This window comes from Otolemur garnettii, unplaced genomic scaffold (assembly GCF_000181295.1).
Source record: "Otolemur garnettii isolate 467f Iridium unplaced genomic scaffold, OtoGar3 scaffold00008, whole genome shotgun sequence".
Lineage (NCBI taxonomy): Eukaryota > Metazoa > Chordata > Mammalia > Primates > Galagidae > Otolemur > Otolemur garnettii.
The window spans coordinates 15,232,177-15,248,293 of NW_003852403.1; the positions used below are offsets into that span (position 1 = coordinate 15,232,177).

General features: G+C 39.4%; 1 protein-coding gene across 1 annotated transcript in view; it reads left to right on the forward strand.

Annotated features, from left to right (window-relative positions):
- Positions 1-16,117, forward strand: part of PPA1 (pyrophosphatase (inorganic) 1) — a 28,813-nt gene that overhangs the window by 2,234 nt on the left and 10,462 nt on the right. The window contains exons 2-6 of the mRNA XM_012801400.2: positions 1,405-1,463; positions 9,570-9,623; positions 10,427-10,546; positions 13,946-14,032; positions 15,242-15,368. Coding sequence (XP_012656854.1) covers positions 1,405-1,463; positions 9,570-9,623; positions 10,427-10,546; positions 13,946-14,032; positions 15,242-15,368 — 447 coding nt within the window. The remainder of the gene's footprint in view (positions 1-1,404; positions 1,464-9,569; positions 9,624-10,426; positions 10,547-13,945; positions 14,033-15,241; positions 15,369-16,117) is intronic.

Below are 16,117 nucleotides of genomic sequence, written 5' to 3' on the forward strand. Positions count from 1 at the left end.
GGGCCGGGCTGGGGATTCGAACCCGCCACCTTGGGTGTATGTGGCTGGCGCCTTAGCCGCTTGAGCCACAGGCACCGAGCCTGTTAGTCTCTTTAAAATTAACAACACCTGGTGGTGGCTCACACCAGTAATCCTAGCACTCTGGGAGGGCTTGGATCCACCGAGGCAGGTGGATCAATTGAGCTCACAAATTCAAGGCCAGCCTAGGGGCTCTGCACCCGTAGCTCAGTGGTTAGGGCACCAGCCACATTCAACAGGGCTGGCAGGGTCTAACCTGGCCCAGACCTGCTAAACAACAATGACAACTACAACAAAAAGTAGCCAGGTGTTATGGCAGGTACCTATAGTCCCAGCTACTTGGAAGGCTAAGGCTAGAGAATTGCTTAAGCCCAAGAGTTTGAGGTTGCTGTGAGCTATGACACCATGGCACTCTACTGAGTGTGGCATAGTGAGACTCTGTCTCAAAAAAAAAAGGAAAAAAAAAAAAAGACCAGCCTTGGAAAAAAAACTGAAGCAAGAGGATCCCTTGAGCCTAGGAGTTTGAGGTGGCTGGGAGCTATGATGGCTCTCTACCTAGGATGACAGAGACTTTGTTGCAAAAATAAAACTGATAAGGGTTGGAAGGACCACAGAGTCACAGTGGACTCTGAAACAACCTTTACAGGATTGGTGGTGATCACTGTTTACTTTTTCTTATTCCACTTTGATTTTTAAACCTGAAGGGATGCAATGTGGGCAGTGCTTAGGTTACCTAAAGAATGGTGAAGAAGTTTTGAAATTAGGTTTTGAGCCAGATGCACATGTAGTCTCAGCCACTCAGGAGGCCGAGGTGGGTTACTTAAGCCAAGGAGTTCAAGGCCAGCCTGGGCAACGTAGCAAGATCTTTCGCTATCACAGCAAGATTAAAAAGTTATCTTTTTATATACTTTGGTCTCTAAAATGTAGAAATTAACTTGGTTATTTTTAAGAAAAATCATAATCTAAGATGGTGCTGTTTTCCTAAAATATCTTAAAGCAGCATCTTTTGTAATTTAGCAAATTGTCTCCTCCCTTCTCCCCAGATACTTCATAATAGTTCTGTAAATTGTTAAATGACGTAAGATCAAGTTCAAAACAGTTCGATCACCTTTTATGTAAAAGGTACTGCTAGGTTCAGGGGACACAGAGGTGTGTAGGGTGCTCTTTGCTCTCAGTATAGGAATTATTATAATACCTGTTAGATGTCTATGGAATACAAAGAACTTTGAAAACCCAACCCAGTCTTGGAAGGTGGTCAGGAAAGATGAAATGTACAACCAGTTTTCCTGCTGCTAAAATAAAATCTTGGCATAAAAAAAATGTGTACTCTGTACATTTCACAGTATAATTCATCACAGTAATAAGTTTTTCTAATTGATTTTGCAGAAAATGAAAAAGGACAATATATATCTCCATTTCATGATATTCCGATTTATGCAGATAAGGTAAGGCATCCTTGTCTTTTGGACATAGTCCTCTTCTCTTCTCCCTCTCCCCTTCTCGAGGCAGGGTCTCTCACTCTGTCACTCAGGCTGGAGTGCAGTGGCACAATCATAGCTCACTATAACCTTGAACTCTTGGACTTAAGTGGTCCTCCACCTTTAGCCTCCCTAGTAGACAAGACTATAGGCCTGTGTCACTTTTGCCACAACGCTAATTTTAAAATTTTTGGTAGAGATGGGGTCCAGTCTTGCTTGTTGCTCAGGGTCGTCTTGAGCTCATATTCTTTGCTCAGATCAGCTAGTTCTACATGTGGATATTCTTATATCTCTTAACAAAGCTTAAAATGCCTCATTATCCTGTGAGTTAAAGGTTTATTGAGTAAATAAGAAGTCAGTCTTAAAACCAGGCCCACCAAACAACAATGACAACTACAACCGAAAAATAGCCGGCCATTTTGGTGGGTGCCTGTAGTTCTAGCTACTTGGGAGGCTGAGGCAAGAGGATCACTTCAGCCCAAGAGATGGAGGTTGCTGTGAGCTGTGATGCCACGACACTCTACCCAGGGTGACAGCTGTCTCAAAAAAATAAAATAAATAAATAAAATTAAAAAGAAGCAACTGTAAATTGGGAAATGAGAAGAGGAATAAAAGCAAGTTTTGAAGCTGCATTGGTTAAAAAAAAAAATGACATTGATCTTTTCTGTATGCACATTTGGAACTAAAATCTTAGTACCTCATTAGTGGTTTTGAAATAAACCAGGTCACCAGCACAGACTTTTATCTGTGGAATGTTTGTAAAACAATAAAAATAAACTAGATTATTCAGTGAGTATAGGAAAATAGTGGGCCAGTAAAGATTTGCTAATAGTGTTAATGAAGGTAAGTATACAGACTTCTACAAGAAAATGACTGTTATGTACACCAGTAAGCTGAAGAAATCCCACCATAGCACCCATTGGTAGGTTTAACACAAATTGGTAAAAATCTTTACATTTCTGGGGGGGAGAAGTCTGCAATTATGTATAAAAATAAATTAATCATCTTTTTTCAGTGGTAGGATGACCAGTGACTTGTTTTATTTTCATTTGTACCTTTTTTTTTTTTTTGAGACAGAGCCTCAAGCTGTCCCCCTGGGTAGAATGCCGTGGCATTACAGCTCACAGCAACCTCCAACTCCTGGGCTCAAGCGAGTCTCTTGCCTCTGCCTCCCAAGTACCTGGGACCGGAGGCGCCCGCCACAATGCCCGGTTATTTTTTTTTTTTTTGGTTGTAGCCGTCATTGTTGTTTGGCGGGTCCGGGCTGGGGATTCGAACCCGCCACCTTAGGTGTACGTGGCTGGCGCCTTAGCCGGTTGAGCTATAGGCACCGAGCCCATTTGTACCTTTTAATGTTTTCTAATCTTTTTACAAAGAGCATGTGTTATTTGTATAACTTTTAATAGCTTTGTTTTTATTTTTATTTTTATTTATTTATTTTTTCAGTTTTTGCAGGGGCTGGGTTTGAACCCACCACCTCTGGTACATAGGGCTGGCGCCCTACTCCTTTGAGCCACAGGCACTGCCCTAAATAGCTGTTTTTTAAAACACATTTTTTTCAGCCTCCTTTTCAGTTGGAGATGTTTGTACTATATTTAGGAACTTAAGACTAGGACAAACACCTGCTTCTTTTTATACCTTTCAGTTTTGTTTTCTTTTATAAGGAAGTGTAATTCACCTTAATGAAGTTTTTGTCTTGTAAAAACTACATAGGTTATTGGCTCCCTTAGGTAGATGTTGGTATATAATAAATGTGAACATCACTTTCCGCACACATCTAGAATAATAGTAAACAGGGAATTTTGATCTCGTGAATGCTGAGTCTTACTGTTTTTCTGGACTTGACTATCAAAGAGGAATAGACAAATAGAGAAATTTGTTGTACTTTTATCAGGAAGTTTGCTGCAGTTCAAGTATGAACACCTGGACGCTGGCAGAAAATCCAGTTTAATCATCACTTCAGAGGAGCCTGCCTAAGCTGGGCTCCAATTTGAGGCATTAGAGCAACGGCCTCAAGCAATTATGTGCCACAGTTACCGAAGGGACCTCTAATTGGCATGTGTTTTCCTGTGGGAATCCAGCGAAGTTGTATTTATTCAGAAACTCTGTTATGTCTGATTTCCTGGGAGTTGATAAAGAACTGAGGAATCTTGAGTTGGCCTCATTCGGTTGGCTTGAGTTATCTGTTGAGTAATTGTATGTATGTTAAAGTATTTTACAGTAACACCTCTGGCCCTTTTGAGAAATGAAGAGGTATAAAACAATGCTCTGAGTTTATTGATGGTACATAGCAAACAGGTATGCTGAAGGAAGGAAAACATTTTTTATATATAGCTTTGGTGTATATAAGTGATTTTTCACTAGGGGCCCAATGATCCTAAAAGTTGTAATATCTACACTTATTGCTTCATCAAGCTACTCCAAAAAGGGAACAGACTGCATTTTGAGGTTGCATAAAACATCTTTGCTCAGATTACCCTGCAACGCTGAAGTCTTGTAAGGCACTGGTTCTGTCCATAAAGTAGATTACTCAGTTGAACACTCTGCCCCGTCCCACCCTGTCCCAGCTGAAAAGCATAAGCTTTTGCAGCAAGTCTGGATTTGGCCAGTGGTCCAGACTTCAATGGACCTCAGCGCTTCTAATTCCTGCCCGAGAAGCCGGAAAGAGTTGTTTTCTTTTCTTTTGTTTTTTAAGGAAATTATTTGTTTAAAACACAAATAAGGGTGTGGTAGACAGAAGTTATTTTGGTTTATAGCCTAAGAAAAAGATCCAGTTAATTTGATTTGTTAACAGGATAGTGTAATTTCCTGGTTTGTATTTTTTTTTAAATTCCAGTGGGATTAAGTTTACATAAGTACATTCTCATGTGGTTGACCCTAGACTTTATTCCTAAGATGGTCAGTGATGTGAGGGGTGATAATGAGGCAACACTGTTATCAGCTTCTAACACGTTAACATACCTTTAACACAACTCAGTCAGCTCCCTTCACAAAGGAAAGATGCCCAAAGATTTACATTTTGCTTTATGTCAAGACCTTTCAACGTGAACAACATCCAATTTGGCATATGCCATTAGGTAATCAATCTAGCTAGGTCTGGAATTTCTTGTGGCTCAGATACCCTGCTTGGATTACTTCTAAATCCAGTGGGTAGAAAAGGCAAAGGTAAGGACTCACAGGATTTTTTTTTTTTAATTGTGGGAGCATCCTTCCCTCTGAGTTGATTTGGGGATCAAATATAAAAGCATTTATAGCTTAGAGTATCTTGCAACATAGAACCTCCAAGGTATCAGAAATTTTAAAACTCTATAGAGTATGGTATAAATTTTTTTTTTTTAAATTTCAGGTTAATGTGAGGATACAAACAACTGGGTCACAATACTTGATTTTGTTAGGTAGAGTCCCTCTTGTAGTTGTGTCCCATACACAAAAGTTATGCCACACACCCTTATTTTGTGCTTATTAAGTGGGAGCATTCCAAACCCCTCCTCCTCCTCCATCATTCCCCTTCCCCCCCTTGAATCGAAACGAATTTTTCTCTAATGTGGATGTGAATTAGATCATCTACTGGCGTCATATTAGTGAGTACATTGGATATTTGCTTCCCATTCTTGTGATACTTAGAAGAATATGCTTCTGGCTCAGCGCCTGTGCCTCAAGCCACTAAGGCGCCAGCCACATACACCTGTGCTGGTGGGTTTGAATCCAGCCCAGGCCAGCCCGACATCAATGACAGCTGCAACCAAAAAATAGCCGGGCATTGTGGCGGGTGCCTGTAGTCCCGGCTACTTGGGAGGCAGAGGCAGGAGAATCGTTTGAGCCCAGGAGTTGGAGGTTGCTGTGAGCTGTGATGCCACGGCATTCTACCCAGGGGGACAGCTTGAGGCTTTTTTTCCAAAAAAAAAAAAAAAAAAAAAAGAATATGCTTCAACTCCATCCAGCTTAATACAAAAGATGTAAAGTCCCCATCTTTTTATGGCTGAATAGTATTCCATGTATACATATACCACAGTTTGTTAATCCATTCCTGAGTTGATGGGCGTTTAGTTTGTTTCCACATCTTGGTGATTGTTAATTGAGGTGCAGTAAACAATCTAGTGCAACTGTCTTTATGATAAAATGAATTTTTTAGGCTGGACATGGTGGCTTATTCCTATAATCCCAGCACTCCTGGAAGCTGAGGCAGGTAGATTGCTTGAGCTCAGGAGTTTAAGACCAGCGTGAGCAAGAGGGAGACCCAGTCTCTAAAAATATCCTGGTATTGTGGTGGGCACTTATAATCCCAGCTACTTGGGAGGGTGAGGCAAGAGGATCACTTCAGTGCAAGAGTTTGAGGTTGCTGTGGGCTATGATGCCAGGGTACTCTACTGAGGGCAACATAGTGAAACCCTATCTCAAAAAAAATTTTTTTTCTTTTGGGTAGGTGCCTAGTAGTGGGATTATGAGGTCAAGTGGGAGGTCTAATTTGGGTTCTTTGAAGATTCTCCATACTTCTTTCCAAAGAGACTGTATTAGTTTGTAGTCTCACCAACAGTATAAAAGTGTTCCCTGCTCGCCACATCCATGCCAGCATATGCAACTTTAGGACTTTGTGATGTGGGCCATTCTCACTGAGGTTAACTGATATCTCAGGGTGGTTTTGATTTGTATTTCTCTGATGATTAGGGACGATGAGCATTTTTTGATATGTTTGTTAGCCATTCATCTGTCTTCCTCAGAGAATGTTCTGTTCATATCTCTTGCCCAGTGATAGGTGGGCGTGTTTCTTCTCTTTTTGGTTAACATTGATAAAGAAAAAATGTCTACAGGAAAAATATACGCAGTAATAACTACAGCATCTATTTGTACGTGAAAATGTGGGAAACTTTCATTTTGCAGCCTGGTCACTAACCTAGGTTTATGTCCCAAGTTGTAGCCTGAGGCCTACAGTCTAGAAGTACTTGGTTTGGAAGTTAAAAGAACTTTTATTTTGTTCCCTGCCAGTCTCTGGAGCCTAGAAAAGTGTCTGGCTCATAGAAGTTGTGCTCAGTAAGTATCTCTGAAAAAAATGAAGGCACTGACTGCAGCTTCTTGTAGATGCTCCTTGCCTTTTTCTGGGCCCAGCTAATTTCTAAAAAGCAATAAATTTTTAGGCTTTTATAGCTCTGTTTTCAGTAGAGTTCCCTTACTATTTGCTGATGGGTGTTTTTTTCCTCTGGAAATTGTTTTCCCTTGCCATTAATTATGTAAGTTTTTGGTATTACATAATGCTGTGTATATTTATCATTTAATTCTATTAGAGTATTCAATATACTTTCCAAACATTGAAATAGTGATTGCAGCTCTATTTGTTACTTTTTTTTTGAAGCAATGTATTCATTTGGTGGTATTTTCTTTTAAAAAAATTAAAAGCCAGGCTTGGCGCATAGTGCTTAGTTATGGCACTGGCCACATGCACCAGGGCTGGCAGGTATGAGCCTGTCCCAAGCCTGCTAAACAATGACAACTGCAACAAAAATAATAGCCGGGTGTTGTGGCGAGTGCTTAGTCCCAGCTACTTGAGAGGCTGAGGCAAGAGAATCGCTTAAGCCCAAGAGTTTGAGGTTGCTGTGAGATGTGACTCCATAGCACTTTACCAAGGGCAACGTAGCCAGACTCTTGTCTTAATTAAAAAAAAAAAAAAGCCAGTCTCCTTGGCAGTATCCCCTGAGTTAATCTTTCATGTAGTAACAGCTCCATCTTGTGAACCTTTAGGGTATTGCTGCTGAAAACCTGTAATGCCCTGACTTGTTCTTGCATCACAGACTATAGATTTTTCTCTTTTATACCTGAGAAGTAGTACTAAAGAGACACAGTTCTTGAAAACTTAATATGTAAAGTGAAATTTAACCAAAGATTGCCTCTGAGGTTTCTAACTTGTGAATAATTAGTGTTAAATTTTCTAAATCATCTGATTGTTACTTTAGAGGGTTGTAGGAATGGAGTAGTTTATTCAAGCTTAGGTTTAAGTAATATCTCCATTCTTTTGGTTTTCATGTTGTTTCAAGTAGGAGTCAGGAGGGCTTTGGAGGAGAAGCCCAGGGATGCTTTAATCTCCTGTGGTTTGACCAGGAACTTATATAAGTGACTGAGGTTTTATACTTTTGAATGTAACTCTGAATAGCTTTTTTTTTTTTTTTTTTTAAGACAGAATCACACTCTGTTACTCTGGGTAGGGTGCCATAATGTCATCATAACTCACTGCCATCTCAAACTCTTGGGTTCAAGTGCTGTTCCTGCCTTAGCCTCTTGAGTAACTGGGATTACATGCACCACTTCACCTGGTCTAAAAATATACTTTTTAGAAAAGATTAATTGGAGATTAGCTTCATCTGAACCTTTTGTAAGGGCTATAAACTGAAAAATATTTGAAGTATTTCTTGATAAAAATGATATTCTATTTAAAGGCTGTATTTGGTGTACAAAATAAGGTGACAAAGTATGATTTATTTTTTAGAGACACAGCCTTACTTTGTCACCCTCTGTAGAGTGCTATGGCGTCACAGCTCACAGCAACCTCCAGCTCTTGGGCTTAGGCAATTCTTTTCCCTCAGCTTCCCCAGGAGGAGCTGGGACTACAGGTGCCTGCCACAATGCCTGGCTATTTTTTGTTGCAGTTTGGCTGGGGCCAGGTTTGGACCCATCACCCTTGGTATATGGGTCCGGCGCCCTGCTCACTGAGCCACAGGCGCCGCCATTATGATTTATTTTTTTCATTGTGTTTTTAAACTAAGCATCTGGGAATTTTTCCACCTGAATATATCGTCCACTTTAAAGTAGTCAGTTTAAGGCTATAAACTAATTACAAAGAACTGCATTTATTACAATATTTTTGAAACATAACTCTTTTATCTTCTATGTCAAACTTCTAGTCCTTCTGAGGAGAACTTCAGTCTTAAAAACAGCCAAATTGAGGGCTAGGCACAGTGGCTCATGTCTGTAATCCCAGCACTCTGGGAGACTGAGGTAGGAGGATCACACATGAGCTCAGGAGCTCAAAAGCACCCTGAGCAGGAGGGAGACTCCATCGCTACTGAAGATAGAAAAATTAGCCAGGTGTGGTGGCCTGTGCCTGTAGTCCCAGCTACTTAGGAGGCTGAGGCAGAATGCTATGGCATTCTAGCCTGGGCATAGTGAAACTCTATCTCAAAACACACACACACACACACACACACACACACACACATAGCCAATTTGAGAGAATGACATGTGTAATTGAGCTGATTAGTTTTGACACTAAAATCAAATTTATTGAACAGTCGATTAGGCTGGTTTGGGGTTTGTCTTATAAACTGCCTCTGAAATGGAACCTCTAAAAACATTTTGAATAATTGCACTGTCACTGGAGAAAATGACACCACTTCTTGGAGATGACCATTTTGAAGACAGTCTTCTTCAAAGATACAAGTTCCGCTATTTTTTAAAAATAATAGTTTCCTTCTTTCTAGAGAAATGCTTTCCATTCCCAATTTTTATTATGAAGTGTTTAAGCTGGGTTTGATGGCTCGTGTGTATAATCCCAGCTGCTCAGGAGGCGGAGGCAGGAAGATCACTTGAGGCCAGGAGTTTGAGACCAGTCTGGGGAACATAAGCAAGACCTTATCTCTGAAAGAGAGAGAAAAAGAGAGACAAAAGAGAGAAAGTAAAATTAGCTGGGTGCTCAGAAGGCTGAGGTGGGAGGGTCCCTTGAGCCCAGGAGTTCGCAGCTGCAGTGAGCTGTGACCAAGCCACTGAACTCCAGCCTGGGTGACAGAAGAAGATCCTGTTTCTTAAAAACAGAAGAAAAAAATAAAAACATACTGAAAAGTTAAGAGTCATGCAGTGAGCAACCATACGCTGACCACCTTGATTCTACAATTAATATTTTCCTATAATTGCTTTATTTCTTTATCCATTGTTCTATCTTATTTTTTTGATGCATTTTACTGAAAGCCCATTGACTTCAAAGATCTGATACAATGAACAGTTTAATTTTGGAAGGTATAGGGTATACTCTCTGGCATAAGAGAACAATGTAGTTCCTATGATCCTCTCACTTTTTCTTTGTTTTTTCAGGATGTGTTCCACATGGTAGTTGAAGTGCCACGCTGGTCTAATGCGAAAATGGAGGTAATGTTATGCCTTATATTGATAGTTGGACTCAAGATATTGGTTTTGATCTAGCCACACTGATTTGCTCAAGAATAAAACATCTGAACTCCAAGGTTTTCCTTTGTCTGGTCCCAATCTATTTTTCATTGGCATCTCCTATTACCTGCCAGTCTTTCCTCTGGGCTTCAGCTAACTCGGCCAATTATTATTTGCAAAAATGCCCCAAACTTCCCTTATTCTTATCTAATGTTCCAAAAGCCTAGAATTTTTTCCTCCTTTATTCTTTTTAAATCCATCACTGATACCTCCTTACTCATCCAGCGGAAAGTAATCTCATTGGAATTTCTGTTACATTTTGTTTTGTTAATTTATTTCTGAGACCTAACATAGTTATCTTTTTATGGATGTTTATTACATATTTTATGTCACTTAAACTTTTTGACAGTAACCCACATTTTGCATGTAATAGACAAATATTTGAATAACTTTAAATGGCTTTAAAGGGAAGCTAAAGTTGGATAGTATTTATTTTACCTCTTTAATAAAAGTCTTGGTATTTTTATTTCTCAAATGTTAGGATTGATGCCAGCTAATTTAAGTTTTTTGCTTCCTGGAATTAGTAAATGTTCTTCTTCCTTCTTGATAGTTCCTAGATGCCTTAAGTAAGCTTTCCACTTAATGGTTGATTGTAGAAACACCTTTTATTAGAACAGAGTGGGAATAAAATATATCATTTAAGTAAAATTAGGGGGCGAGGATCCTTGTTTGAATAGCGTGTCACATCCAAATGTGTTAATACAGTGATTGAATTTTTTTTCCAGATTGCTACAAAGGACCCTTTGAACCCAATTAAACAAGATGTGAAAAAAGGAAAACTTCGTTATGTTGCAAATTTGTTCCCTTATAAAGGTTATATCTGGAACTACGGGGCCATCCCTCAGGTATGTCTCCATGCATTTACTGAAAATGTACTTTTTTAGCTTCCTGAAAACTAGCTTACTGCTGTTAGTAAAAAAGATTTAGACACCTTCAGAGAGTCTTTGCTGTAGTAGTTTTTGTTCTAGTAGATTTGAAAGGGTAATTTAACTCATTTTAATGCTTCCTTAAGTAACTTATTTTCAAAATAAACTGAAAGGTAAATATGTACAGTGTTTAAATTCAAATTTGAAAACTTATTTTCTGAAATATTTCTTTGTTTCTATATAGTGATTATAAGCTATATAAATTCTTTCTTTACAGGTTGAGCAGGAAGTTAAGAGAATGTACAGCAGTAGTTAAAAGCACTGATTTTTGGCATCAGACAGATCAAGGTTCATATCCCAAGCCACTTCCTAGCTTACCTAATTTGCCTCCCTTTCTTCCCCTTTGAGACATTAATATCACCTCCCTGAGATATCTATAGCAATTAGTTCTTACAATCATTGCAAGGAATAAAGTACTTGATACCTGGCACACACATGTTCTCGTAGCTGTTGACTTTTGTGAGTCCTTATTCTCTCTTTTAGTCATGCTCTTTGTGTTAACGAGAGGATCCTGTAGCTCGGTACCTGTAGCACAATGGTTATGGCATCAGCCGCACACACTGAGGCTGGCGGGTTTGAACCCAGCTCTGGCCAGCTAAACAACAATGAAAACTGCAACAAAATTGTCCAGGCATTGGGGCGGGCACCTGTAGTCCTAGCTACTTGGGAGGCTGAGGCAAGAGAATTGCTTAAGCCCAAGAGTTTGAGGTTGCTGTGAGCTGTGATATGATAGCACTCTACCGAGGGCGGCATAGTGAGACTCTGTATCAAAAAAAAAAGAAAAAGGATCTTGTTTTCTTAAACAGTCAGCCCTTTGAGGAAGGGGTTTATCTGCATTGGTTACCAATTTATTCCCAGAATAATGCCAGTATATAATAGGTTCTTTGTCAATATTTGAGTAAAGCATCACTAGAATCACATTTATTATAAGTAAATGACATATATTCAATTCTGGTTTGGCTAGGCTAATGCCATAGCACTTATAATTTAATGCTGTGACACTAAATATTCGATGTAGCTTTTTCCTACTGATAAATGGTTTGCTTTTAATTAACCATTAACTCTATCAAATGGAATCTATCATGAAACAACCTATAAGTTACTAGAACATAGGTCAAAATCATTTAGCTTGTTAGGTAATCACAAAGTCATTTGCCTTAATTATAGCACTTCACCTTGTACTTCAGTTGATTTAGTATTTAACCTTGAAATAGTGTCCCTTGGGAGAAAACTGCTGACATCGTCTTCTGTGGTTGGATTTTTTTTGTTGTTGTTGTTAATGTTGGTTTTGTTGGATGTGGTCTTCCTTTATCTTCCTTCACTTTGATCTTTTTGCTTTTACTCCAGCTGAGTAGGCAGATAGATCCAAGTAATATGTTCTGGTTGGGGGAGAAAAGAATGATAACAACTACTACATTTTATTTTATTTTATTTTTGAGACCGAGCCTCAAGCTGTCCCCCTGGGTAGAGTGCTGTGGCATCACAGCTCACAGCAACCTCCAACTCCTGGGCTCAAGCGAGTCTCCTGCCTCCGCCTCCCAAGTAGCTGAGACTACAGGTGCCCACCACAGTGCCCGGCTATTTTTTGGGTGCAGCTGTCGTTGTTTGGTGGGCCCGGGCTGGATTCGAACCCACCAGCTTAGGTGTATGTGGCTGGTGCCTTAGCCATTTGAGCCACAGGTGTCGAGCCAACAGCTACATTTTAAATCTAACTTCCTGGCAAGCACAGACTATCAGTTCTTTTGTGAGATGCTCTGCCAGGATTCTGGCTTACAATTTAGCAAGAAAATAAAGCCAGCAGTTTAAAGCTTCACAAAGTCCTGATTAAACTTTTCATTGTTGGTTCCTGGTCAGTGATGATACTGTTAACATCAAAACATATTTCCATTTTAGTATTACTACCTAATTACCTCAGTTTTAGAAATTTATTATGAAGACACTCTATGTCTGGCATAGTAGCTCAGAGGAGCTGAGAGGCAGCTTTGGGAGGCTGAGGCAAGAGGATCACCTGAAGTCAGGAGTTGGGGATTACAGTGAGCTATGATGACACTACTACACTCTAGCCAGGGCAACAGAGTGAGACTCTGTCAAAAAAAAAAAAAAAAAAAAAAAAAGGCTTGGTGCCTATAGCTTAGCAGCTAGGGCACCAGCCACATACACCGGAGCTGGTGGGTTCGAACCCAGCCTGGGCCCACTGAAAAACAATGACAACTACAACCCTTCAAAAAACAGGTATTGGGTGGCGCCCATGGCTCAGTGGGTAGGGAGCCAACCCCATATACCGAGGGTGTCGGGTTTGAACCCAGCCCTGGCCCAACTGCAACCAAAAAATAGCTGGGCATTGTGGTGGGCACCTATAGTCCCAGCTACTTGGGAGGCTGAGGCAAGAGAATTGCCTAAGCCAAGGAGTTGGGGGTTGCTGTGAGCTGTCATGCCATGGCACTCTACCGAGGGTGATAAAGTGAGACTGTCTCAAAACAAACAAACAAAAAAAAACAGGTGTTGTGGCGGCTGCCTGTAGTCCCAGCTACTTGGGAGGCTAAGGCATGAGAATTGCCTAAGCCCTAGAGTTTGAGGTTGCTGTGAGCTGTGATGCTACAGTACTCTACATGGGCAACAAAGTGAGACTGTGTCTCAAAAAAAAATCTAGTTAGTAGAAGAGTTCATCAAAGCAATTTGTTTGGTTTTGTTTTGGAGACAGTCTTTTCTGTCACCCTGAGTAGAGTGCCATGGCATCATAGCTCACCTGTGAGTTGGCTCAAGTGATCCTTTTGTCTCAGGCTCCCAAGATCTGAGACTACAGTTGGCTGCCATGAAACGCAACTAGTTTTTCTGTTTTTAATAGAGAGTCACTCGTGCTCAGGCTGGTCTCAAACTCTGACCTCAAGCAGTACACCCATCTCAGCTTCCCAGAGTGCTAAGTGCTAGGATTACAGGCATGAGCCACCATACCGGGCCAAAGCAGTTTTTAAAAAATACATTTTTAAAGTAAATATTTGAGTCTGTTTGTGTTTGCCTGTTATCTCAGTTATTAAGTAGCTGGTTTTAATTTGTTTTAGATAGGATCGTTATTTGTTTTAAAGCTTAAATTTAGTTTACCATTATATGCCTAATAGGAACTCCAGCATTTAATTGAAATTATTGTGTGTAGTTAAGATTCTTAAATGTGAACAAAGAACTAAAAATATGGGAAAAGTTAGCTAAAGGTTCGTATTTTTGCAGGAAGACTCATGAGATGTTATCTGTTAATTTCAACAAGATCCACTTTGTCAGTCGCATGTATAGAAATGAGATATGCTGAGCCTTCTTTTGTTTCAGACTTGGGAGGACCCAGGACATAATGATGAACATACTGGCTGTTGTGGTGACAATGACCCAATTGATGTGTGTGAAATTGGAAGTAAGGTAATCAAATCTGAGATTATTTTTTTGTAGTGTTGAGATGATATTAATGAACTTCATACTTTTAAAATATTGTGAATAAAATATATGAATACTAGTGAAATAATGACGTCTCTTTGGATGATAAACTAAAGGCTTCTATTTCATTCTAAACATTTGTATGTTATAATTGTACATTTAAACCTAGTTTAAAAAAAAATGTGCTTACATATGTGCATGACTCAAACGTATAGGTAGAACTGGACATGGTCTGCATTGGTTTAGATACAGATAACCAGTCAACAGGTGAAGAGTGCCAGGAGGCAAATGGCAAGCTTTGCTTGATGATTTAGAGGCGTCAGTAAATTAATCCAAACCAAATAACCTCTTGGGTTGGAGACTTATATTAGCAATTCCTCTATCAAGTAGAGTTGTTCTAAGATTCTAATTATAGTTATTTCTTTATAATTGCTCTCAGGCTCAGGGAAATAGTAAACAAAGTTCTAATTCCATTTTTAAGCCATAATTTATTTTATTTTATTTATTTATTTTTGGTCAAGACAGAGTTCTACCCTATTCCCTGAGCAGAGTGCAGTGGCATCATAGCTCACTGCAACCGCAGACTTCTTGGGCTATGAGCATCCTACTGCCTCAGCCTCATGAAGCCACTGGGATTACAGGCTCTCACTGCAGCACCTGGCTGGGTTTTCCATTTTTTTTCATGAATTGGGGTCTCTCGCTGAGACAAGTCTCGAAATCCTGAGCTCAAGCAATCCTCCTGCCTCAGCCTCCCACAGTGCTGGCATTACAGGCATGAGCCACTGCACCCAGCTAAGTAATAAAATTTTTAAGTCATATCAGATGTATGATTTAACTCGGTGGCTTTTTAATATGTAAAGAAAGTGCATTAACATATGAATTAAACTATAGACTAACAGAGGACTTATTCTTCAGTATGATCAATGGTAGTGTAAAAAAACATTAATTTCCCTGAATTGTGACTGGTTTTCTTATGACCTATAAGAAAATAGGACCTATAAATTCTATTTTCAACTTCAGTAGAACTGATAAAGCATTTACTTATCTGATAGCTTTTAAAAATTTGCTTGAAGTTACAATCTTCAGAGAAGTTTGCAGAACTTGGCATCTTTATTTCCTGTTATCATCAAGTAAAACTTTTATTTCAAAGTTTCATTTTGTAGTGTTGTTCTGACTTTGGTTATTATCTCTCAGGTATGTGCAAGAGGTGAAATAATCCAGGTAAAAGTTCTGGGCATATTGGCTATGATTGACGAAGGAGAAACTGACTGGAAAGTCATTGCCATTAATGTGGACGATCCAGATGCTGCCAATTATAATGGTAAGAAAATTTGAAGAGTCTAAAGTCTTTCTAATGTTTTCATGAATCAGGGTCTTGTAAGCACCATCAAACTTACATAACCTGTAAAGACAGAATTATAACCCCTGCTGTTGAAGGATGGAGGAGCAAAGAATTTGAAAAAGCATTGAACTTAGGGTAATTAAGTAAACGTCTTCATTCCAGGAAAGAAAAAAATCTAATAGTTTGAGTTTCATAGTTTTTTCCTTTCCTTCCCATATACTATCACTCAATTACTATGTTTATTGATTTAAAAAAAAATAGTTTAACTGAGAAATAACATATATACCATGAAAGTCACCATTGGGTTTTAATATACTCACTAAGTTGTACAACCATCACTACTGTCTAATTTCTAAATATTTTCATTATCGCAAAAGGAAATTCTATATCCATTGGCAATTACTCCTCTGCCCTTCTCCCTGTAGTCCTGGTCAACTCCTATCTACTTTCTATCTCTGTGGATTTGCATATTCTGAACATTTCCTGTAAATGGAATCTATAATAGGTAGATCTGTGTCTGGCTTCCTCAACCTTTTTGCCACCAGTGACTAGTTTTATGGAAGACAGGTTTTTTACAGGTTAGGGGTGCAGAGTTCAGGCCATGGTGCATTTTCCTTTTTTCTTTTCTTTTCTCTCTTTCTTTTTTTTTTTTTTTTTTTGAGACAGAGCCTCAAGCTGTCCCCCTGGGCAGAGTGCCGTGGCATTACAGCTCACAGCAACCTCCAACT